The 24,507-nt window shown below is 37.9% G+C and overlaps 2 protein-coding genes across 5 annotated transcripts in view; one reads left to right on the plus strand and one right to left on the minus strand.

Annotated features, from left to right (window-relative positions):
* The window catches only part of LOC115629994 (tetratricopeptide repeat protein 21B-like), a 214,550-nt gene that overhangs the window by 122,560 nt on the left and 67,483 nt on the right, over positions 1–24,507 (minus strand). For 2 of the 4 annotated variants that reach the window (XM_030526620.1, XM_030526622.1), the window contains exon 5: positions 12,684–12,927. The exons of 1 other annotated variant lie outside the window; for it this stretch is intronic. In XM_030526620.1, coding sequence (XP_030382480.1) covers positions 12,684–12,927 — 244 coding nt within the window. Of the gene's footprint in view, positions 1–4,289; positions 4,635–12,683; positions 12,928–24,507 lie in introns of those variants that run through there. One more of the 4 variants, XM_030526621.1, reaches the window with a different exon arrangement.
* Positions 14,463–15,674, plus strand: LOC115629996 (survival of motor neuron-related-splicing factor 30). The gene is made up of 3 exons (XM_030526624.1): positions 14,463–14,586; positions 14,863–15,281; positions 15,338–15,674. The coding sequence occupies exons 1-3, from the start codon at positions 14,545–14,547 to the stop codon at positions 15,606–15,608; spliced, it is 732 nt and encodes a 243-aa protein (XP_030382484.1). The 5' UTR covers positions 14,463–14,544; the 3' UTR covers positions 15,609–15,674.

The following is a 24,507-nucleotide window of genomic DNA, read 5'->3' on the forward strand; positions in this document are numbered from 1 at the left end:
GAAACACGGTGGACATCCTGTGCTGAGTTTTCCGAACACAGTTGGGCTTATAAGTATCAAGTAAGCCACACCCGTAGCAGAAAACACGACGAGGTTTTAAACAATCATGGTATTTATGACCTGGCTCGTCACAGTTCCAACACTTTAACTTATTTGCTTGGTATATCGCGCAGACCTGATCGACTAATTCAAAATCTTGTTCTGAAGGTTCATCAGAGTTTTCTTCGTGGTTAATAGAATTAATAAATCGCTTGAGATATTGTTTCGTTCTGAGACTGCGAAAGAACTCTTTGTGGCGATGACACTCCTTACGTAATGTCGCTAAATCGGGTGTATTTACGTGCAATAATTCAAGTTTTAATTCTGGCTTTAAGTTATGTCTAACTTCTATAATTATGTCACTTTCTACCATGGGATCTCGTAATGAATCGGCAATAGCTAACATGGCATGAAGGAATTCGTCGAAGCTCTCATTGCTACCTTGCTTCCGACACCTCATTGAATTTTTAATATCTCGGTCAGTTCGCTGATCTTGATATCTCTCTCTCAAGCGGTTGCACAACTCAAGCCAATCCATATGACCTACCGTCCTATGAACTCTCCAAAAGAAAGAAAGAGCAGGTCCAGAAAACAATAGATTTGCAAACTGGTACAATAACTCATAGTTTCCATCGAAATATTGTGACGTCAAACAATTTACTCTGTAGATAAAATCTTCGATTGGGATGTCATTTGCCGATCCCGAGAACTTTAATTTCCAATTTGATATAACATTTGAAATTCTATCAGGACGATCAATCGTAAACTCCTGTGTAGTGGCTCGAACATTGGCCGTTCTATTTCTCTGACTATGGTCGTGTCCAATAATTGAACGCGGACCACCTAAATGAATATCATTTTCCCATTCAAGTTGTGGCTCTTCTCGGGCTTCTCTTGAAAGGCCAGATAAAGACAAATTTCGTACTGCGGCGCTGATCTGGTCAGTTACTGACGCAGTAATATTTTGACGATAGTTTTCTAAAGAATTAGCAATTATTTGTTGAATACGGTCTTCGGATATGGTATTAATCTCGGAAACCTGGACACTTGGTGCATGCCTTATGCGCGAGCTAGATGGTGGCTGCATATTTCCTCTACTTGGAGTATTTCCTTTTTGAGCTCTCGTTGCTTGCCGAGTTCTGGGGGCGACTCCTAACTGAGTGTTACTCATTGGAGCACGAGGTCTCCCAACGACACCTCCAGAGCTTGATCTAGGTTGTGCCGAGAGATTATCAGAGCTCGGTGCGAGCGTACACGGCTGCCTACAAATTGGGCATGAGTTGTTATTACTCAACCACTCTGATAGACAGTTATTATGAAACTTATGCTTGCAGGCGGTTTCGGTGAAACCTATTTCTGAACTTGTGTCGTTACAAATTGTACATATAACATACTCATTAGGTTCGCCTGATAAGCTGACTAAGTCTTCTGTACTACGCCGTACAGCCATGACTATAAATTAATTATATTTTCTTTTCTTTTGAGAGTATATCAAACTCGATGTATCGATAGACAAAATATAGTTGCGATAACGTTATTAAATGGGGCTTATCCTTAAGCACTCATACAACAATTTGCGTATACATGCATAAAGCAAGGCATCTCAACGGAAAATACTGAAACTACTTAAAAATCAAATAGAATTTCATTCCAAATTGAAGAGGGACATGCCGAAAATATCCAGCTTGAACAATCTCGATTCTATTTAGAATGAAATATGGTACATAAATATATTTTACCTGGAATAGATTCGACTACCAATCAAATCTAATAGTCCTAAGCAATTCGATATTTAGCGTAATATTCTACTGCAAAGATTTATGCCTACTTATTACCGCCGACATAAACCAATAATTTCGTATTTATTGACTGCTGGTCTGACTACGGCACTAACCTAAGAGTCAGCTGCTCCTAGCTAGATTCAAAATATACGGTCGGAAACTAATAAAAGAACGTTGGATGGTTATGCGCGGTTGGGAAGCGCGGGGTGTTTAGACATGAAGCCTAAAATTTCTTCTTCTTCGGGCCCCACACGTTGGGCGCCATTTTATTTTATGTAACGTGCACGACATCATGCGGTATCGGCAACACCTCTGTCTACTATAGGGGTCCGGCCGTGCTCAGGGCGAATGGGGGGCTTCGTTGGTGCTGCTTCCCCCATGGCCGTCACAGAAATAAAAATTCGTAGACAGATAAGGAATGAATCCAAAAGCCACTTGTACCACATTGAGATGCACCTACTTTACGCGTTTGAAGAATTAAGATGAAAGTGTTCCTCTTCTATACCCTCCCTACCTGTAGGATCAAACAAATTATAGGACCCTACCCCTTTTATAATTGAGGTGTGAGATACTTTAGGTGCCCATATGGAAATTAAGTTATATCATATTTCCTTCAAACATAAACGTATATAATTCAAGAAAATTCATAATTCGAAACAATTCATATTGATCATGATAGGTAGTTTGGTACTTAAAGACTAAAGAAGAAGTGTTTTTACAAAATTGATTATAATTAGGAAATGAGAAAAAAAAGTATATATATATATATATATATATATATATATATATATATATATATATATATATATATATATATATATATATTACATTTTGTTATTACATTTAACTATTCATATATATATATATATATATATATATATATATATATATATATATATATATATATATATCTATATATATATATATATATATACATCGGATCCATCGACGTCAGCAGGCCTGTTGACGATGATTGGCTGTTGGTACAAATTTTCATATTATGTTTATGGGCCTATGCAACAACACACACATAGCGCAGCGAGGCTTAATAAAGCGTAAAAAGAAAACGAAATTAGATTTAACCTATGATATTAAGATTATTTGCAAATATGACTTATCCCATCGATACACAGTTTGTGGTCTCCGGTAATGGCTTGGTCTCGTTTAGTGAGGCGCTGTTGGATTTAAAGCCATTTGAACTGGATGTTGATTTGACAAGCGCCAGGTTTTAAAACGACAGATCAGCTTATCTCATCAATCGCACATTGGAGTCAAATATGGGGAATGTTTGGTAGAGCTGGTAACGGCTTTAGCATCAGTTCATGCTCTAGCAACTGAGCTAGCCGGGCGCGTCTTTAGCGCCAGCCCATGCTGGGCCTTAACACACGTGTTACTTGCGCCGACGCTGCGATCTGAGCCTTTGATAACGCACCACAAATTAGCGAATGCGTGGGTAGCTCAAAATAAAATAAAGGCCACCAATATACGCCGATGCAGGTTCACTGGTGTAAATGGATGCTTGTTAGAAGCATGAAATAGTTGACATTTCACGAGGCTTACCTGGTGTAAATGCCAAATTGCACAAAAGTATATATAATTTTCGCACTCTTCGTGGGATGATCAAAATAATCTCGGTGGTGCTCTTAGGTGGGATTTTAAAATAGTCCGACCCCTTAAATAAATCGCGCACTTTTTAAAATTACGACGATGTCTTCAGATTAAATAATTTGTCCTACCACGTGACTTTATTAAATATTATATGCTTTAGAGCGGCGTGCGTCCAATCTTGAGTAAGAAGAAGAATTAAATCATCTGCTTAAGCCGGAAATCTAATCAGATTATGAAAGCTTATTTTTGGCAATTAAAAAGCTTTTGAATGCAACAGCTGCGCATGGGCAGTCGGCTGAGCGAGGGCTTTTAGAGTTGCACATATACGGTCGCGTCCAAAATACTTGCACCCTCACAACGGGTATGAGGAATGTCGTCCCGGTCGATACCCCCTTTTCAATTCACTCACTTCACGGTTCAAGCTGTATTGAGAAAAAATGTTTTTTAAGAATGTTTGGTGTTAAGGCACCATTTTTTTGCTCAACAGCCTCTCAACGTTTGATGGGATCATTGCCCTTGACTTGCTAACGCAAGTGGGCGTGGTCCTAAATTTACAGGCGGGTGAATTGGAATGTGGTGCCAAATCGGAAAAGATTGAGTACCACAGGTGCTCTAATGTCAACTTTACTAACGTTGACGACATTGAAGCACCAGAAGGGGTAAAAAATAACTTTAGTAAAATGCTGAAAAATAGAATAAAGGCTTTCAGCCAATATATTCTAAGTTGTACCCCCACCCCATGGGTGTGGCTGATTTCGTGACCATGGAAATACGGAACCTTCTAGCAAACGGTATAATCCGAAAATCCAGGTCATCGTACAACAACCAACCTGGGTTGTTGACAAAAAAGGCACCGATGAGTTGGGCGATAAAAAGAAAGTCTGGTAATCGACTTTCGGAAGCTCGATGAGAAGACGGTGGCAGATACTTACCCGATGCCAAAAATTTCAATGATATTGGCTAATTTAGGTAATGCCAAATATTTTACAGCATTAGACCTACAATCTGGGTACCACCAGACCACGCTGGCTGAGCGTGATCGTGAGAAAACTTCCTTCTCGGTAAATGGGGGGAAGTACGAACTTTGCCGACTTCCGTTTGGTCTTAAGAATGCGGGCAGTATTTTTCAAAGGGCCATCAATGACGTTTTGCGCGAGCGGATCGGTAAGACTTTCTATGTCTAGGTCGATGATGTTATAGTTTTTTCTGAAAATGAGGCAGATCATGTTAAACACGTTGACTGGGTCTTAAAAAGTTTATATGATGCAAACATGAGAACTGCTCAAGAAAAATCGCGTTTTTTCAAAAAAAAAAAAAAAAAAAAGCGTCGAATAACTCGGTTTCATTGTAACAAGCGAAGGCGCAAGAATTTGCTGAGCGAAAAAAATTGTTCGCTCTCAGATCATTCTTAGGGTTGGCGAGCTACTATAGGTGCTTTATAAAAGACTTTGCTTCAATTGCAAGACCCCTCTCAAGCATTCTTAAAGGAGAAAATGGGTCAGTCAGCAAGCACAAGTCAAGGAAAGTTCTTATTGAGTTTGACGAAACTCAGCGCTATGCGTTTGAAAAATTGAAAAACATTCTCGCATCTGAGGATGTTATGCTAATCTACCCTGATTATAAAAAACCGTTTGATCTAACGACCGACGCTTCGGGTCATAACATAGGAACAGTTCTTTCCCAAGGTGGTCGTCCTATTACGATGATCTCTAAAACATTGAAGGACAGGGAGATGAACTATGCCACAAATGAAAGAGAGCTTTTTGCCATAGTATGGGCTCTTGGAAAACTTCGTCATTACCTCTACGGAGTTAAAGACATAAACATTTTTACCGACCACCAACCGCTGACGTTTGCCGTTTCGGAGCAAAACCCTTACGCGAAAATTAAGAGTTGGAAGGCACGCAGAGACGAGCTTAACGCCAAGGTATTCTATAAACCAGGCAAGGAAATCCTGTTGCCGACGCCTTGTCGCGACAGAATGTCAATACATTGGAAAACCAATACCCTGAATCAGACGCAGCCACTATGCACAGTGAGCTGTCATTGACCTACACAGTCGAATCTACGGACAAGCCCTTAAATTGCTTCAGGAATCAGATTGTCCTAGAGGAGGCGCGGCTCCCACTAAAGCGAAATGCAATATACTGCGACCTGCCCACATTAGCATACATTCAGAACGACTTGGTTCGGAATTTTGCGGCCACGAAGTTCTAGCATTGCAAGAAATTCGTGGCGGACATCTTTGACATCAATGAAAGAAGAGAGATCTTCACAACTGAGCGTAATCGAGCACATAGGGCCGCTCAAGAGAACGTAAAACAGGTCTTGTCTAACTACTATTTCCCTAGGATTACCAGGCTCGCCAACGAAGTTGTATCAAACTATAGGGTCTGCTCCAGGGCAAAGTACGACAGGCACCCAAGGAAGCAGAAACTGGGCGAGATGCCAATCCCGTCCCACTCGGGTGAGATACTTCACATAGATATCTTTTCAACAGATAAGAAATTCTTTTTGACATGTGTGGATAAGTTTTCTAAATTTGCTGTGGTACAACCAATTACATCACGGACAATAGAGGATGTGAAAGCACCCCTGATACAATTAATGAACATCTTTACATACGCCCGCGCGATCTACTGTGATAATGAACCGGCGCTCAAGTCGGAAACGGTGAGATCGCTTTTATTAAACAATTTTGGGGTTACTATGGAGAACGCGCCTCCGCTACATAGTACGTCAAATGGGCAAGTGGAACGCTTTCACAGCACAACGAAAATCCGAGTATGCAGTTTTGTTTGTATTCTTTAATTGATGCGGATTTTTCAAACAAACTTTGGAGCTACTTTTCCCCCCTTTGGAGCTCGAATTTTCCAAAATCCCTTCTTAGTGCGCATCTACACCATGATAGGATACTCGAGCCCAAATTTCAGCATCCTAGCTTTTACCGTTTGGGCTGTGGGCTGTTGACGCGGTTTGCTTTTGTGCCCCAACATTTTTTTTACAGGAAAACTCCCATATTTTAGGCCCCAAAAAAATATCAAAAAACCAAGTATACAGTTTTTCTTGAAATTGTTCTGAGAGTATACAAACTAAGTTTAAAGTTAATCAGATGAAAACTGTAGATTTTTCATACAAACGTTGGAGCCTGTTTTCCCCCTTTGGAGCTCGAGTTTTCCAAAATCCCTTCTTAGTGGGGACCTAGAAAGGATACTTGAGTCCAAATTTCAGCTTCCTAGCCTTTACCGTTTGGGCTGTGCGTTGATCACCAATCAGTCAGTCAGTCAGGACAAACTGTTTTATATATATAGATGGACATTCACACATTAGTGTCTCACGTTTTGATTTGGCTATTTCAATCGTTTGCACGCAACTACACGAACAGCTGCTTGTATGTATGTGTGTGTGTGTATGTATTAGTTGTCCCCATCTGTTTGATATTTTGTATTGTTTGTTCTGCCTGCTTTTGTAAAATGCATATTTTGAAAATCCTTGAATGCAAAGTTGTAGATTTAGTTACGTAGATTACATTACCCAAATTTTAAATCAATCGGACTAAATTTATAACACAAACTTTTCATTTGAAATAGTGAATAAATATTACAACCCCAATAATTCAAGCTCCAACACAAATTTCGAAATCTGTCAGTCAGTCAGTACAAACTGTTTTATATATATAGATTGTTGATATCATTAATTGGAAGTTTATTATTAATTATTTGTGTATTAGTAAGTGTTGCTTTTTTAACGTTGTTAGAGCGTAAAGTTTTAGGTTATATCCGTAAGGGTCCTAATAAAGTTGGTTTGATAAGAATTCCTCAACCTTTTTGTGATGCAATTAAATTATTTACAATGGAACAGACTCATACGGACGGACAGACAGACAAAGACCGACTCGTCTTGTCATGCTGATCAAGAACATATATAATTTGTGGGGACTGCCACGCCCCCTTCTGCCTGATAAATTGTTCAGCTCCCGCAAACCTTATACATCTTTTATGTCGGTATGTAGATATTGAATAACTTTGTCATTAGTGAACCGATTGACTTGAGTAGACCAGTCTTGAAAACCTCAGTTCAAACAAGAAAGGAATGCTAAAGTCGATCAGGCTCAATTCTTAAATACCCTGTACCACCCCACAAAAAAATACATTAATTTAATTAATTAATTAAATTTAGTTAATTAATTTAATTTAATTACATTAATTTAATTTAATTACATTAATTTAATTTAATTACATTAATTAAATTAATTAACTAAATTAAATATGAAATATTCCATACATGCATACATACATTTACATTTACATCAGAATCGTGTCTATGCGTGTTTGTGTACTTGTACATATGTATGTATGTGTGCATTGGGCATGGTTATTCTTTCTGATCAACCTATCATAATGCAATCCGTATACCAAATATATAATTACTAACTGGATGTGTCTACAAAATTTTAGTTTAAAATTCCAAGAATTACGGGAGTTATAGAAAATCTTGAATAGGGGGGAGGGGGGGGGGGGGAGTGGGGGGGCGCATCGGGAAAAATGAACAAACTCGTCCTTTCTCGGGCTCAGGAGAATCTGTATACCAAGTTTGGTTATTCTAGCTCTTATACTTTCTGAGATCCTTGCGTTCATACAGACGGACGGACGGACAGACGGACATGGCTATATCGACTCGGGTTGTCACCCTGATCAAGAATATATATACTTTGTGGGGTCTGCCACGCCTCCTTCTGCCTGTTACATACATTCGCACAAAACTAGTATACCCTTTCACCCTTTGGGTACAGGGTATACAAATTGTACAGAACCAAATTAAATAAAAATATCTCATACTTGGTTGTTTATTTTCAAGGATATTCAGTGTTTGCATACCGACATAAAAGATGGCGCACCCTGTATACTCTTGTACATTTCATGTACTGAGTATAAAACAAGAAAAGAGCAAGCGACTTTTAAATACCCTGTACCTCCCACCAAAAAGCAAAAAATTAAAAAAAAAAAGTATATTTATTAAATTATTTAATTAAATTAAAGACATGTTCATATACAGTTTCAACAGCATACATTTACATCACGAGTCTATGCGTGTATGTATGCAGCACAAAGTTGAACCAAAGCGGCAACAAGAACAACAGCTGCGGGCAGCGCTGCAAGCAGAACATGGGCAGCGATTTTATTTATGGCTAGAACTTTCTTCATACTTGACCTATCATGATGACACTTGGCGTACGGACAAATAACAACGAGCTCGATGTATATGTCAAATTTGAGTTCAAAATTCCAAGAATTACCGAAATTTTAGGAAAAACACGAATTGCGGGGAAGTGGGGGGGTGTATCAATAAAACAAAAAAACCAAACTCGATCTGCCTGGGACTTAGGGACCTGGGACCTGAATACCAAGTTTGGTTATCCTAGCTAATGTACTTGCTGAGATCGTTGCGCTCATACAGACAGACGGACGGACAGACGGGCATAGCAATATCGACTTGTCTTGTCATCCTGATCAATAATATATATACTTTGTGGGGTCTGCCACGCCTCCTTCTGTGTGTTACATACATTCGCACAAAACTAATATAGCCTTTTACCCTTTGGATACAGGCTATAAATATAGTATGCAGTTTTATTTGTATTCCCTTATTGATTTTAGAAACCAAGTTTTAAGTCGATCGGTTAAAAAATGTGGATTTTTCAAATAAACTTTGGTTTTAAGCCGGTTTTCCCCTTTAAAGCAAGAATTTTAAAAATCCTATCTTTCCGCACCTACACTATGAAAGGATACTTGAGTCCCAAATTTCAGGCTGTGCGTTAATTTCCAATCAGTCAGTCAATCATTCAGGACAAACTGTTTTATATATATATAGAGGTACATTTGTATATGGTAGTCAAATTTTAAGGACTGATATGTGTACATAATATTACTTTTTCGTAAAATATTAATTTACTTTATGCAAATGCTAACTTTACCATATTTTTTTTTTTTGATATGCTCTCCAAATCCCTAGGTTTTTTCAATAATAAAATACATATATGTACATAACACAATGTTTTAACATAGACTTTGTGCAAAACACTGGAAAAAATTTTTAGAATATTTCCTAACTTTAACTTTCTATTGCATTTTCACGTTCGTGTTTTTTCGTGCTTTATTGCGTCAACACGAACACGCACAAAATGGAATATGAAACACGGCACTCGTGTCCACGCAGTGCAGCGATGTGCCACAAACAATAAAAAGCACCGACTTTGCCCATCTCTGTTTGTGTCTGTGAGTGTGTCACTGTGTAAGTGTGATTATGTGATGTCGCCCCCTTTTTTGTATTTTGCGTTCTTAGTTATTTATTATTGCTGCATATGGCAAGTAAAAAACATATTTCTATGTTTCAAAAATCATTGAATGCCAATTTGTAGATATAGTTATGTTGATTACGGATACCAAATTTGACATCGATCGGACAGCATTAATAACACAAACTTTTCATTTGAAAACAAGAGAGAACGCTACAGTCGAGCAAGCCCGACAGTGTAATACCCTGTACCCAGGTAAACTTCCGTCACTGAGTTATATGCGCCCATAGCAGCAGCAAAAAGAGGAAGAAGAAGAGCGAACTTGTTGCTGCAGTTTGGGGGGGTTGTACTGGGGAGAATTTGTTTTGCTAATAACTTTTCTTAGAATTGACCGAATTGAATAAAATTTATACAACAGTAGACAATTATATATTAATTATGTGTGCAAAGTTTGGTTTAAGTAGCATTTGAAATGTGGACGCTATTGACGAAATTCTGTAGCGGGGGAAGGGGTGGAAAATTCCAAAAAATAAAATAAACTCGTCCTTTCTCGGACCTAGGAGAATCTGGATGCCAACTTTGGTTATTCTAGCTTTTATAGTTTCTGAGATCCTCGCGTTCATCCAGACGGACGGACAGACGGACGGACATGTCTAGATCGATTTCTCTCGTCATGCTGATTCAGAATATATATACTTTATGGGGTCGGAGATGCTTCCTTCTGCATGTTACATACTTTGCACAAACCTAATATACCCTTTTTACCCTACGGGTACAGGGTATAAAAAGTGAAGAAATATGAAAACTCCAATAATTTAAGCTCCAAGACAAATTTGAAGAAACCGAGTAAGCAGTTTTTTTTTTTGTATTCTTTTATATATCGCAAACTTTGGAGCTCGTTTTCCCTCCTTTGGAGCTCGTTTTCCCTCCTTTGGAGCTCGAATTTTCCAAAATCCCTTATCGCCAACCTACACTATCAAAGGACCGTTTGTACTGAGGGCTGTTGACGCGGTTTCTTTTTGCGCGCCAACATTTTTTTTAAAGGAAAACTCCCATATTTGCTCACCAATTTACGCGTAAACGCATTAATGCAAATAATAATTCTTCTTCCAAAGCACCGTCTTCTCCAAAAAACTAAATCATTCCTCTTCCCTGATATTTCATTATCAAAATGTACGCGGACTGCTTACTAAACATCAAAGGCTTTATTCAAACAGTACATCATTCGTTGCTAATGTTATTATATTAACTGAAACGTGGCTTAAACCCAAAGTGTTAAACTCTGAAATATTTATTCAAAAATATTCTATTTTCAGACTTGATCGTATACACCGCAAAGGTAATAGTTTTCTTATCGCTGTAGATTCTCTATTGTCGTCTGAATTTGTCTCTTTGGGATTTCTAAACTCTTTGGGGGATAGCCCCCAAACTTCTTGAAAAACTGATGACCTCTCAGTTACAGCACCATTGCAGGTCCATAATTTCCCCTTTTCAACATGGATTTATGAAACGCCGTCAATCATGAGCTATTGATTTGGGATTTCCCAAAAATCTTATCGTGTGGATATATAGTTATTTGTTTGGCAGAACACAACGTGTAATTTTTAACGTCGTACTGTCAAAAGCTATTAAAGTAACTTCGAGGGTCCCACAGAGTAGTCATTCAGGTCCTCTACTGTTTACTCTTTATACTCTGTACATGAAATGTACAGAAGTATATTAGGTTTGCGGGAGCTGAAAAATGTAACAGGCAGAAGGAGGCGTGGCAGACCCCACAAAGTATATATATTCTTGATCAGCATGACGAGACGAGTCGATTTAGCCCTGTCTGTCTGTCTGTCCGTCTGTCAGTCTGTCCGTCCGTATGAACACCTGGATCTCAGAGACTATAAAAGATAGAGACACCAAATTTTGCACAAAGATGCGTTATGTGTGTATTCTATACGAGTTTGTTTTATTTTTTTGATTTTCCCCCCCACTTCTCCCCTATGGGGGTTTTCCCGATTTTCCATTCGTATAATCGTCTATATCTCGGAGACTATAAGACCTAGGAACACCAAATCCCAGGTGCCTTGTGTAAATACGCAGAAAATGTATATTTTGGAATTTACCTCCCTCCCCCCTCTCCCCCGCAAATGCGATTTTCTCTAACTCCCGTAATTCTTGGAATTTCGAACTTCGGAAATACCACCAGTTGGTTATTATGTGTCCGTGTGTCAAGTTTCACTATGATAGACCGATTTAACAAGAAGTTATAGCCATAAATATATTTGCTGCTGCAGCGCTGCTCAAGCGCTGCCCGCGGCTGTTGATGTTGCTGTTTGGTTGACTGCGAAAATGCTTACACAGACACAAATAGACGCACATAAACATACATACACTCACATAGACGCAATTGCTTTGTATATGTGCAATTACATACCCTTTACGTGAGTTGGAATACCGAGAAAGGTAAAATCGATCAAATTTTTTAAAATTTTCTTTTTTTTTTAAATTTCTATAATTATTGTTAACATATGTACAGAGTATTTCAAAGTCGGGACACCCGACTTTAGCTTTTTTACTTGTTTTTTTCAATATTTGAATGTATATCTTGTTTGTTATTTCTTTTCCTTATGTTTAACATTGACAGTTACTTGTCAATTAAATAAATAAATAAATATTTCAGGCCCCAAGATTCAAAAAAAAGTATAGTTTTTCTTGGAATTATTCGGAGAGTATACAGTTTCAGATTTTTCATACAAACTTTGAAGCCTATTTCCCCCCTTTGAAGCTCGAACCCCTTGTTATCGCCAACCTATACTATAAAAGAATACTTGAGTCCAAATTTCAGCTTCCTAGTTTTTACCGTTTGGACTGAGCGTTGACCGCCAATCAATCAGTCAGTCAGGACAGACTGTTTTATATACATATGTATGTATATGTATAGATAAAATAAATACACAAATTAATATTCATACCTTTCTAAATGACAGGTCTGCCATCATAACAGATGCATCTTCGTTGTTACTGTCGATTTGTAGGATCTGCAAACACATTTCTCGACAAGATTCTACTAAATTCAGCTGCATATATAGTCGTGCAAGTGGGACGAGAACCTTAGGGTCATTCGAGGCATATTTTAGGCATTCTTCAATACATTTTACGCATTCCTGTTCTTTGTCTCTCTTGTTGATTAAGTGTTGAGCCATACGTAGACAAATTCTATGAAACAAAGCATTGACAAATGGTTACTTATATAATTCATTTTATTTTAAAATGTAGTTTACATCTAAAATGATTAATATTGTTATGGACGTTTATGAAATTATGTGATATCTATGTTTCAGCCACAGCCACTATTAGAATCACATTCCCGGATTTGCTTAATGATTTCAGCAAGTGCTCGTGGATGCACTCCGAGTTCAAGTAGTTGTATACATGTATCCAAAGCTTTATTGTCTAGACCGGTGTTTAATAAGGAGGACATCCCACGTATGACTTCTGCAACTCTTAAATGGGGGCTGACATTCTCTTTTTCAACACAGCTTTCACAGTTAAACGGCGCCGACATGTTAGTCTTGTCCAAAAACAAGCATTCCATGGAGAAAATAATAAGTGTAACCGTACCAATGTATTTATAAAAGCCAGATTCCAATTAAGAAAAAATACTAATTTATAACCGACTAACAAAAGAGGAGGTTATCAAATCGTGTTTTTTTTTTTTTTTATGTTTGTTACCTGGGTACACTCGACTGGGTAAACCGTTTCTGATTCTTGTACCACTTGAAAGCTGGTGCTTCCCTAATGGTACCATTTAAATTTAGTCCAGTTCTGACAATGGCATCCATGAGAAAACAGCATAAGTCTTCAATTTGTATTAAGTATGTACAAGACAAATGAACGAATAACTATATCACGCTAACCGATTTCGATGATTCTTTTGTTATTGGAATTGATTCCCTTGTGGTCCCATTTGAAGTCCGTTTTTTTTTGTTAAAATTGTTAATTATTGATATTTGATAAGCAGCCTGTTACTAACTCTTACATATGTATATGTATTTGTAATGTATGTTGATGTATGTAGATCGAGTCAGTAACAGTAAAAGACCAATATATTAAATAAAACACTTCCCAAGTTATTATAGTTTACAACGCTACAGGATTTGAAGTATTGTAATGTCTATGAAAAATTAGCAAACAACCTATGATAAGAATTGGACGAACACTTAAATACCCAGTCCCACTTCAAACAAGAATTAATAAAAAATAATAAAATAAAATACATATAATACCTATGTACGTCATATGTTTATGTATAGTTTAAAAAGCATACATCGGGAGTGCGATTATACATGTTTACATATGCAGCAGAGTTGAGGTAAAGCAGCAACAACAACTAAAACAGCAGCTGGCGGTGCATGGGGAGAGTTTATGATTACTTTTTTTAAATTGATCTATTATTTTCATATGGTATTTTGTGGCCTTGTAAACCACGTATGTGGTTTCGACAAAATTGTGGATTTTATAGATCATAGTTATAAAATAAACTAATTTGACACACATATATGTACATTTATGCAGTTATTGAAACATTTTCGCGAAGCTGGAATCATCATAAAGACTAGGCATTTGATTATAGTATTATAAGTGAATGTAGTGCAGCCATACACACACTTAACATGTTTCAAAAAATTTGAGAGCTTAAAAAAATTAGGTAGTGTAAGCAGCCCTTGGTATTTTTTATCGAATACTTTTTATTTGCCTATCGATTTAAAATACAGTAGTTCCCTAATCAACATTTGCCGTGAAGTAAATAAAAGTTGTTTACAAAAATCTGTCATGGCAGACGACTTGCAAAATTACAAATTGCAATTACAACAAGTAAGAAAAAATTGACGAAATAAACTTAACTTTAAAACTTCTTGTTGGTTTATATACATATATTACATACCAAGACATAATATACATACATATGTATGTATATACTTACATATATACATACATATGTACATTACTTGTGTACATTCATTTTATAATTGAAAACAAAGGATATATACATAAATACATATGTATTTATATTACCAATTTCAAATCCTTAGCATTACCACTAGTTCAGTAAAATAATAACTACCTTTGACGTTATATTTTGTTTCATAGGTAGAAGCAGCATTGCAAACAGACCCATATAATGAGGAACTTTTAAAACTGAAAGGAGATCTTGAGGAAGTTATACAACTAACAAGAGACCTGATTAAGACTCAGTTGGAGGAGCAACGAAAATCGTCCTATGTAGAACCCTCCTCATCTAAAGTTGCTTCTTCAAATTATTTTGACGAAATTGAAGCAGCTCTTCTTGAGGCCGAAAAACTTGTTAGCTCCGCGAAAATATGGAAAATTGGAGATAAATGTCAAGCGAAATGGAATGAAGATGGACAGTACTATGATGCTACAGTCGATGGTATTACCGATGAGGGAGAAGTTAGTGTAATATTCGATGCTTATCAAAATCGTTCAACCACGACTATAAAAGAACTGCGGGAGCGCACAGTCCGCAATGAGGTGTTCCCATCTAACAAGTAACTCGATTGCTTATTTAATTTATAAAATTTTTATAATCCTTTTTTTTTTGTAGACGTCACAGACCAAACCAAAAAGAATATTTAAAGAAACGAAAACAGAAAAAACAACAGCGCTTTAAAGATTTGGAAGAAGAGCGTGAGTCAGATAAAAACAAATGGCTTAACTTTACAACAAAAAACCAGAAAAAGCCGGGCATGAAAGTCAAGAGTATATTTGCGTCGCCTGATAATGTAAGTGGACGAGTCGGCATCGGTACTTGCGGAACTGCTGGGAAAGGCATGACTGACTTTACTGTGGGAGAAAAATATCGCAAAGGCCTCTAAACTGTCACAAATGATGAAGCAAATGTTTTATAAATGCGTTAACATTAAAGTAAATTCACCGCACAAGCATTTTTGTTTTAAGATAATCTAATCATACATATACTACATAAAATTCTCATTTTAAAAATTTAAGGGAATATTTTAACGTTGCAGGTAATAACAAGAAAGGAATGGTAAAGTCGAGCAGCTCAACTCTTAAATACCCTATACCTCCCACCAAAAAAGAAAAAACCAAAAACAAACTATTTAAAAATTATATTAATTAAATTAAATACAAATTATTCAAAACACATATACAAAAGCGGAGACATGTTCATGTATAGTTTCAACAGCATACATTTACATAAGAATCATGTCTGCGTGTATGTATGCAGCAAAAAGTTTAACCAAAGCAGCAACAAATACAAAAGCTGCGGGCACAGCATTGGCAGCGATTTTATTTATGCTATAACGACATACGGACAGACAACCACAAACTGGATGTATATGCCAAATTTGAGATCAAAATTCAAAGAATTACGGGAGTTATAAAAAACATGAATTGCGGGGGAGTGTGTGGGTGTATCAGAAAAAAAAACACAAACTTGTCCTTTTTCGGACTTAGGAGAATCTGGATACCAAGTTGGGTTATTTATGCTCTTGTACCTTCTGAGGTCCTTGCGTCCATACAGACAGACGGACGGACGGTCATGGCTTTATCGACTCGACTTGTCACCCTGATCAAGAATATATGTACTGTGTGGAGGTCTGCCACGCCTCCTTCTCCCTGTTACATGTATAAATCGACTCGGCTTGTCACCCTGATCAAGAATATATATACTTTGTAGGGTCTGCCACGCCTCCTTCTGTGTGTTACATACATGCGCATAAAACTAGTATAGCCTTTACCCCTTTGGGTACAGGCTTTAACAACCAGATTTGACGGGAAAAAAGCCACATTGGCAACACTGTCGGCCTACTACAATGTATGCTGTTGAAATGTGCGTATGCATCGTGTGCCTGTGCAAAGCAGTAACAACAACAACAGCTGCGGGCACTGCTTGGTCATGCATACATATATGGCTTTAACTTCCTGTTAAATTTGCCTATAATGATGAAACTTATCATACAGACTCATTATCACTAACTGGGGGTATTTTCCGAATTTCAATGAAAAATTCCAAGAAACACGGGAATTATGGAAAACCACTAATTGCAGGGGATTTACTGCGTATTCATATAAGGCATCTGGGACTAAAATTTGGTGTCCCTAGCTCTTATAGTGTCCGAAATATGGGCGATTATACGAATGGAAAATCGGGAAAACCCCCATAGGGGGAAGTGGGGGGGGGGGGGGGAAATCAAAAAAATAAAACATATGCTATATCGACTCGTCTCGTCATGCTCAAGAATATATATACTTTGTGGGGTCTGCCACGCCTCCTTCTGCCTGTTACATTTTTCAGCTCCCGCAAACCTAATATACTTCTGTACATTTCATGTACAGAGTATAATAATGATAAAGCTGCCTTGTTTCCACTTTCTTTACATATTTGTTGGAAAAATTACAAAAAGCGGAAAAAAAGCTTATGCAAATTTTGCACAAATATGCCTTATGTGCGTACGCTATACGAGTTTGATTGGTTAATCTTTGCTCAACCACTGCCCGTAGCTGCTTTGCCTTCACTCTGCGCTGCTTACATACAAGGTGCGTTCCAAAGTAAACAGGACTTTTTGAATCTAGCGCCCCCTGGTGTCGCTATCTATATGTCGACTGATGCGTTAGAATCTGCTATCTTTATGGATTGTCCAGTGAGAATTTCATGACATTTCACCGATTGGAAGTGAAGTTATTGCGTTTTAAGTGTCAGTATGTTTGTGTTATCGGTGCGAAAATGAGCTTCGAACAAAGAGCCAACATTAAATTTTGTTTTAAAATTGGTAAAACTTTTACCGAAACGTTTCAATTGATGGAACAAGTTTATGGCGATGGTTGCCTATCCCGTAGCAGAGTGCACGAGTGGTTTCAACGTTTTCAAAGTGGTCGTCAGGGCATAAATGACGATCAACATGTAGGCCAATCAAAATTCGTGATCACCGAAAATTCCATCAAAACTGTGCGTGAATTCAGCAAAAATCAGCCGAAATCATCATTGAAATTGATGGAAATGGAGTTGACCATCTCCAAAACATCGATTTATCGCATGTTGACCGAACATTTGGGTGTGTACACGGTTTGTTCCGCACAAATTGACTGACGACCAAAAATTGCTCAGAATCGATCGACGCTTGTGATCGATTATTTGACCAAAAATCACATTTTAACCATTAATCACTCGCCGTATTCACCTGATATGGCACCGTGCGACTTCTACCTTTTCGGAAAAAAGCGAAACTGGCAGCCCTGCTTATGAGTGAAGCCATGCAGCTGTCTAATACATATGTACGTGCATGTATGCAGTACAGAATTAATTGAAAGCAGCAACAACAACAGCTGCGGGCAGAGCGTGAGCAAAGATTGGATTTATGGCTATAACTTTCTTCTTAATTGCCCTATGATGATGAAACTTAACATGTAAATATCAAATTTGAATTTCGAAATTCCAAGAACTACGGAAGTTATGGAAAATCACAATACAATGCACTTTGTTCTCCTTCAGCCTTCTGTTATTGTTTGTGTTTGCTGTTTGTCGCAGTACCTAAAAGCTCATCTTAGTGCCGCTCAGTTTTGTTTGCTCAGTTTTTGCTTTCTTAAGCTTTGCGCTAACTACGTTATTTAGGTCATTCATCCTTATATTTATTCTGCCCACCATGTTTTGCTGCAACAAGTCTTGCACAGCTAAAGATGCAATTGATTCTGATCAACTTCAGTTTGTTAACTGTTGGTTGTGCGAGAATTTTATGCATATTAAATGTGCAGGATTAAGTGGTCGTGACCTCGACAAAGTTTACTCACCTGCCCTGTATGCATTGACATCCAATTTAATTTCTCACGTATGTATAATAACGTGCGAAATAAATTTTTAAAATTGCAAAAGTTAACTAAGCAACTTTTAACTGAGTTCGACTCTGGAGAACAGTTGCTTAGTCAATATAAGTTTGTGACTCCGCCAAACGTAGGTTAGAGCCTCAATATCTATCCCCTGGAAATTTGTTTGAAATTTCCCCTGTGCCTTTTCCTGCTCAGGTCACCTTAGCCCCTTTGATAGAACCTCCTGCAGTAAGTAAGACAGCCTCAAAAGCTCCTAAGAAAGCTTCCTCCATAAAATTTTCTGCAATTTCCCCCGCAGTCTCATCACGATCTGCAGAATGTGCGTCAGTTGCTGCTCTGCTTCAGCCCCCGGCTCTTACTGTTATAGCTTCCAGAAGACAAGTTTTTGTATCAAGATTATCTTCCGATACCACTTGTGAATCTATAGCAGCCTATATTGCCAGTAAATCGACGGCTAGTGTGTCTATTTCGAAGTTCAGTTTTGCTGTGCCCCGTGAAATAGCCACGTTTAAAATAAGTGTTCCGCCTGAGGCTTTTACAATTATTTGTGATCCAAAATTTTCGCCTCCACATATGATTGTTCATGAGTTTAGGCAGAAAAAACGAGTTTCGTCACTGCCTGTTGATTAACAGATTAACCAACGTCAAGTATGGCTTCAAAAAACTAGACTCGCGACCTTTTTCGCTTAATATTCTGTATCAGAATGTTAGGGGTCTTTTGTCCAAGCTCGGGAATTTATTTCTAAGCAGTTTTTCTTTTGATTTTAATATTATTGCGTTTTCAGAAACGTGGCTAAATCCTACGATTTCTGATAATTTGAATTTGTTGCTGTAAAAGTAACTTTTCCGTCTTTTGCTCTTTACATCACTTGCTCGTATATACCTCCCTCATCCGATATTCAGGTGTATATGCAACATATAACTTATATTAAAGGAATTTCCACTCATCTCCATGACAGAGATGCGTTTGTTGTGCTAGGTGATTTTAATTTGCCTAACATAGAATGGTCATTTCTCAATAAGTCCAATTATTTAGTGCCCTCAGCAGAACCTGAATTTTTTGGATTGCCTGTTGGACCTTTCTTTGTTTCAAATTAATTCTATACCTAATCACCTCAGCAAAATGCTTGATCTCGTCTATGTGACTGACCCTAGTAGCGCTGTAGTCTCTAGGTATTCACCAGTGTCAGTGCCTGAAGATACCAACCACCCTACTTTAGAAATCTCCCTATCATTTTCAAATCACACCTTTATTCCTACACTTAATTCTAACAAAACACGTCGTTGCTTTCGCAAAGGAAATTTTTCTTTGCTTAATGAACTTATATTAGCAACTAATTGGTCCTTTTTGTATAGTGCGGTTGATATCAACATAACCGTCAAGTTTTTCTATTATTGCTCTTTTTGATGTCTGTATCCCAAATAGTGTCATATCGTCTGCACCATCAAAACGTCCTTGGTTTTCACCAAACTTAAAAAATGTTAAATCTAGATGATTTAAAAAGTATAAGCAGTCGGGCCTATCTCTTGACTTCTATAAATACTTTATAGCGAAATCGAATTTTGTTCTTCTTAATTCACGATGTTATAATAATTACCTTGCCCGATGCAAGATGCAATTTGCACAGGACCCTAAACAATTCGATAAGTTCGTTAACTCTAACCGTAAAACTGCTTCTCTACCTTCATCATTTTTCCTTGGTGACAAAAAAGCCAGCAACGAGTCTGAAGCTGCTGACTTGTTTGCCAACTTCTTCTAGTCAACTTATTCCTCTGTCTCTATTAGAAGTACCTCTTATCCTTATAGCATTTCATCTTCCCCACTATTTACGCTCCCATAATTACTGATAGCTGTCTACTTTCTGCTATCAAATCATTAAAATTTTCATACTGTCCTGGAGCAGACAACATTCCTAGTTGTATTCTCAAGAAGTGTTCTAGTTCCCTTTTACAGCCATTATATAAAATCTTGAATCTGTCACTTGGTTCCTCAATCTTTCCAACTATTTGGAGAGAATCTTTTATTATTCCTCTTCATAAAAAGGGTGGTAAGTCTGATATTTCAAACTACAGAGGAATTGCAAAGTTGTCTGCCATACCGAAATTATTTGAAACAAGATAGAACGCTACAGTCGAGCAAGCCCGACAGTAAAATAGCCTGTACTCTCCACAAAAAGGAAAAATTAAAAAAAAAAAAAAATTAAATTATTAAAAAAAAATGAATGAATTAATTAATTAAAATAATTAATTTAATTAAATTAGAATACATGTTTATGTTCAGTTTAAACAGCATACATTTACATCACGTACCTATGCGTGTTCATATGCGTGTATGTATGCAGCACAAAGTTGAACAAAAGCAGCAACAACAACAACAGCTGCGGGCAGCGCTGCCGACAGAGCTGCAGGCAGCGCATGAGCAGCGATTTTACTTATGGCTATAACTTTCTTCAGAATTGACCTATCATGATGAAATTTGGCACACGGACACATTAGTACTAACTGGATGTACCTACCAAAATTGATTTTTAAATTCCGAGAATTACGGAAGTTATAAGAAAAAATACGAATTGCGGGGGAGTGGGGGGGTGTAACAGAAAAAATAAACAAACTCGTTCTGCCTAGGGCTTATAGGAACCTTGATACCAATTTTGGTTATCCTAGCTCTTGTACTTACTGAGATCCTTGCGCTCATACAGACAGACGGACAGACGGACAGACGGTCAGACGGACAGACGGACATGGCTATATCGACTCGTCTTCTCATCCTGATCAAGAATATATATACTTTGTGGGGTCTGCCACGCCTCCTTCTGTGTGTTACATACATGCGCACAAAACTAGTATAGCCTTTCACCCTTTGGGTACAGGCTATAAAAATAGTTTGCAACACTTTGCAGCACCTCTGTAAATCTGTCATATCTCCGGCTCAACATTGTTTCATAAAGAGACGGCCTACTACGACCAATTTGCTGGAATTTACTTCCTTGGTAAATGAAGCATTTACTCTAAAAATGCAGACTGATGTCGTTTACACTGACTTCAGTAAAGTATTTGACTCTGTGAATCATGATCTTCTGCTCTTTAAACTAAGTCGTATAGGATTTCCCTCCGCTTTTTACAGCCTGTACCCAAAGAGTAAAAGGCTATACTAGTTTTGTGAGAATATATGTAACACACAGAAGGAGGCATGGCAGACCCCACAAAGTATATATATTGTTGATCAGGATGACAAGACAAGTCGATATAGCCATGTCCGTCCGTCTGTCTGTATGAGCGCAACGATCTCAGCAACTACAATAGCTAGGGTTACCAAACTTGAATTCAGGTTCCCCTAAGCACTAGGCAGATCGAGTTTGTGTTTTTTTCTGATACTGATTTTCCTTTTTTGTGGAGAGTACAGGCTATATTACTGTGGGGCTTGCTCGACTGTAGCGTTCTCTCCTGTTTATGTTGGATTTCGTCATATCTAAAAAACAGATCCCAACGGATCTTGCTTAGGTCACACATTTCTAAGCCTGTGTTTGCATCATCAGTTGTGCCTCAAGGTATCTTGGCCCCTTACTTTTTACATTATTTATTAATGACCTCCCCGCTACCTCTTCACACTCTCATATTTTTATGTATGCTGATGACGTGAAACTTATTCTGACTTACAAAGACCCTTCTCATTTTCATCGCCTGCTTAGGTGCTCATAGCGTGAAAGATTGCAAAAAGAATTGGACATGCAATCGATGCTCTAAGGCCCATAACAACTTGCTTCATGATGATGAAGCCAGAAATCAGGTCGTAACAAGTACTTGCTTAAACCACAAAGAGCAAGATACGTTACTGGCCACGGCTCTGATTCTGGTAAAAAACAAAACTGGAAATTATGAGCAGTTGAGAGCGCTAATTGATGGAGGCTCACAAAAAACACTTATATCAGAGGAAGCGGCACAACGTTTGGGCGGAGACACATACTTATATTGACTAAAGGGTGAAAGGCTATACTAGTTTTGTGCGCATGTATGTAACACACAGAAGGAGGCGTGGCAGACCCCACAAAGTATATATATTCTTGATCAGCATGACGAGACGAGTCGATCTAGCCCTGTCTGTCCGTCCGTATGAACACCTGGATCTCAGAGACTATAAGAGATAGAGACACCAAATTTTGCACAAAGATGCGTTGTGTGTATTCTATACGAGTTTGTTTTATTTTTTTGATTTTCCCCCCACTTCCCCCCTATGGGGGTTTTCCCGATTTTCCATTCGTATAATCGCCTATATCTCGGAGACTATAAGACCTAGGAACACCGAATTTTAGTCCAAGATGCCTTATGTGAATACGCAGAAAATGTGCATTTTGGAATTTCCCTCCCTCCTCCCTCCCCTCTCCCGAAAACGTAACTCCCGTAATCCTTGGAATTTCGAATCAAAAAATCAAATCAATCAATCAGAAGTCCGTTTTTTTATAGCCTGTACTCAAAGGGTACAATGGTGACAAGATGAGTCGATATAGCCATGTACGTGTGTCTGTCCGTCTGTATGAGCGCACGGATCTCAGGAAGTACAAGAGCTAGAATAACCAAACTTGGTATCGAGGTTCCCCTAAGTCCTAAGGCAGGTCAAGCTTATTTTTTTTATTCTAATACATTCCCCCCACTCCCCCGCAGTTCGTGTTTTTTTTTAAACTTCCGTAGTTCTTGGAATTTCGAACTAAAATTTGGTATCTATGTACATCCCGTTAGTAATTAGTGATAGTGTGTCTGTTTGCCAAGTATCATAGGTCAATTCTGAAGAAAGTTATAGCCATAAATAAAATCGCCGTCCATGCTCTGCTTGTAGCTCTGCCTGCAGCTGTTGTTGTTGTTGCTGCTTTGGTTCAATTCTGTGCTGCATACATGCACGCATATTAACACGCAGAGACAAGATTCTGATGTAATTGTTTGCTGTTGAAACTGTTCATGAACATGTCTTCACTATCGTATATACAAGTATGTATTGAATAATTTGAATTTAATTTAATTAAAAAATTTTTTTTTCATTTTTTACTTTTTGGTGGGAGGTACAGGGTAGGTACAGAGTCGAGCTTGCTCGACTTTACCATTCCTTCCTTGTTTGTATCTAGTTTTACAGTTTCCGAGGTATAGGGGGGAAGTGGGGATGTGTAAAAAAAAGAAGTGGAGAAGCTAAAGTCTGGTGTCTCGATTTTGAAATACTCTGTACATATGTATGTGTAGAATATTTATGCATGTCTATGCGTTTTTGTGTGTGTCTGTGTATGTCTCGTGTACCTGTGCAAAGCAGCAACAACAACAACAGCTGCGTGCAAAAATGACATACTGGCCATAATGATAAAATTAAGCATACCTTTAATCACTAACTACATGTACTTGCCAAATTTGAGTTCGAAATTCCAGAATTACAAAAGTTATGGAACATTTGAAAAAATTGGAAATTGGAAAAAATTGCGGTGGAGAGGGGAGGTCATATAGTCTCCGAGATATGATTATACGAACGGAAAATTGGGATCCCCCATAGCACTATGGTTTTTTTGCCCGTTTTATTGGCAGAAATTAAGATATTAACCCCAAATTTAGTTTGTACGCATATTTTGGTACCTCAAGACGATGTACCAAGTTTGGTTTGGTAACCGATATGGCCGAATTTCACTAACTTCAGTATTTTTAAGTGTATCGAACCAGAAACTGGCCTATATTTTGCTCACATATATATATACAACAGTTTGTCCTGACTGACTGACTGATTGGTGATCAACGCACAGCCCAAACGGTAAAGGCTAGGAAGCTGAAATTTGGACTCAAGTATCCTTTCATAGTCTAGGTGCCCACTAAGAAGGGATTTTGGAAAACTCTAGCTCCAAAGGGGAGAAAACAGGCTCCAACGTTTGTAAGAAAAATCTATAGTTTTCATCTGATTAA

This window comes from Scaptodrosophila lebanonensis, unplaced genomic scaffold (genome assembly GCF_003285725.1).
Source record: "Scaptodrosophila lebanonensis strain 11010-0011.00,11010-0021.00 unplaced genomic scaffold, SlebRS2 tig00000197-arrow-arrow-pilon, whole genome shotgun sequence".
NCBI classification, from domain to species: domain Eukaryota; kingdom Metazoa; phylum Arthropoda; class Insecta; order Diptera; family Drosophilidae; genus Scaptodrosophila; species Scaptodrosophila lebanonensis.

Bases quoted from the DNA above. Each gene is read 5' to 3' on its own strand.
- LOC115629996 (XM_030526624.1), top strand. From the start codon at position 14,545: ATGGCAGACGACTTGCAAAATTACAAATTGCAATTACAACAA. The intron at 14,587-14,862 runs GTAAGAAAAAAT...TTTGTTTCATAG, and splicing joins ACAAATTGCAATTACAACAA to GTAGAAGCAGCATTGCAAAC. The intron at 15,282-15,337 runs GTAACTCGATTG...TTTTTTTTGTAG, and splicing joins GAGGTGTTCCCATCTAACAA to ACGTCACAGACCAAACCAAA.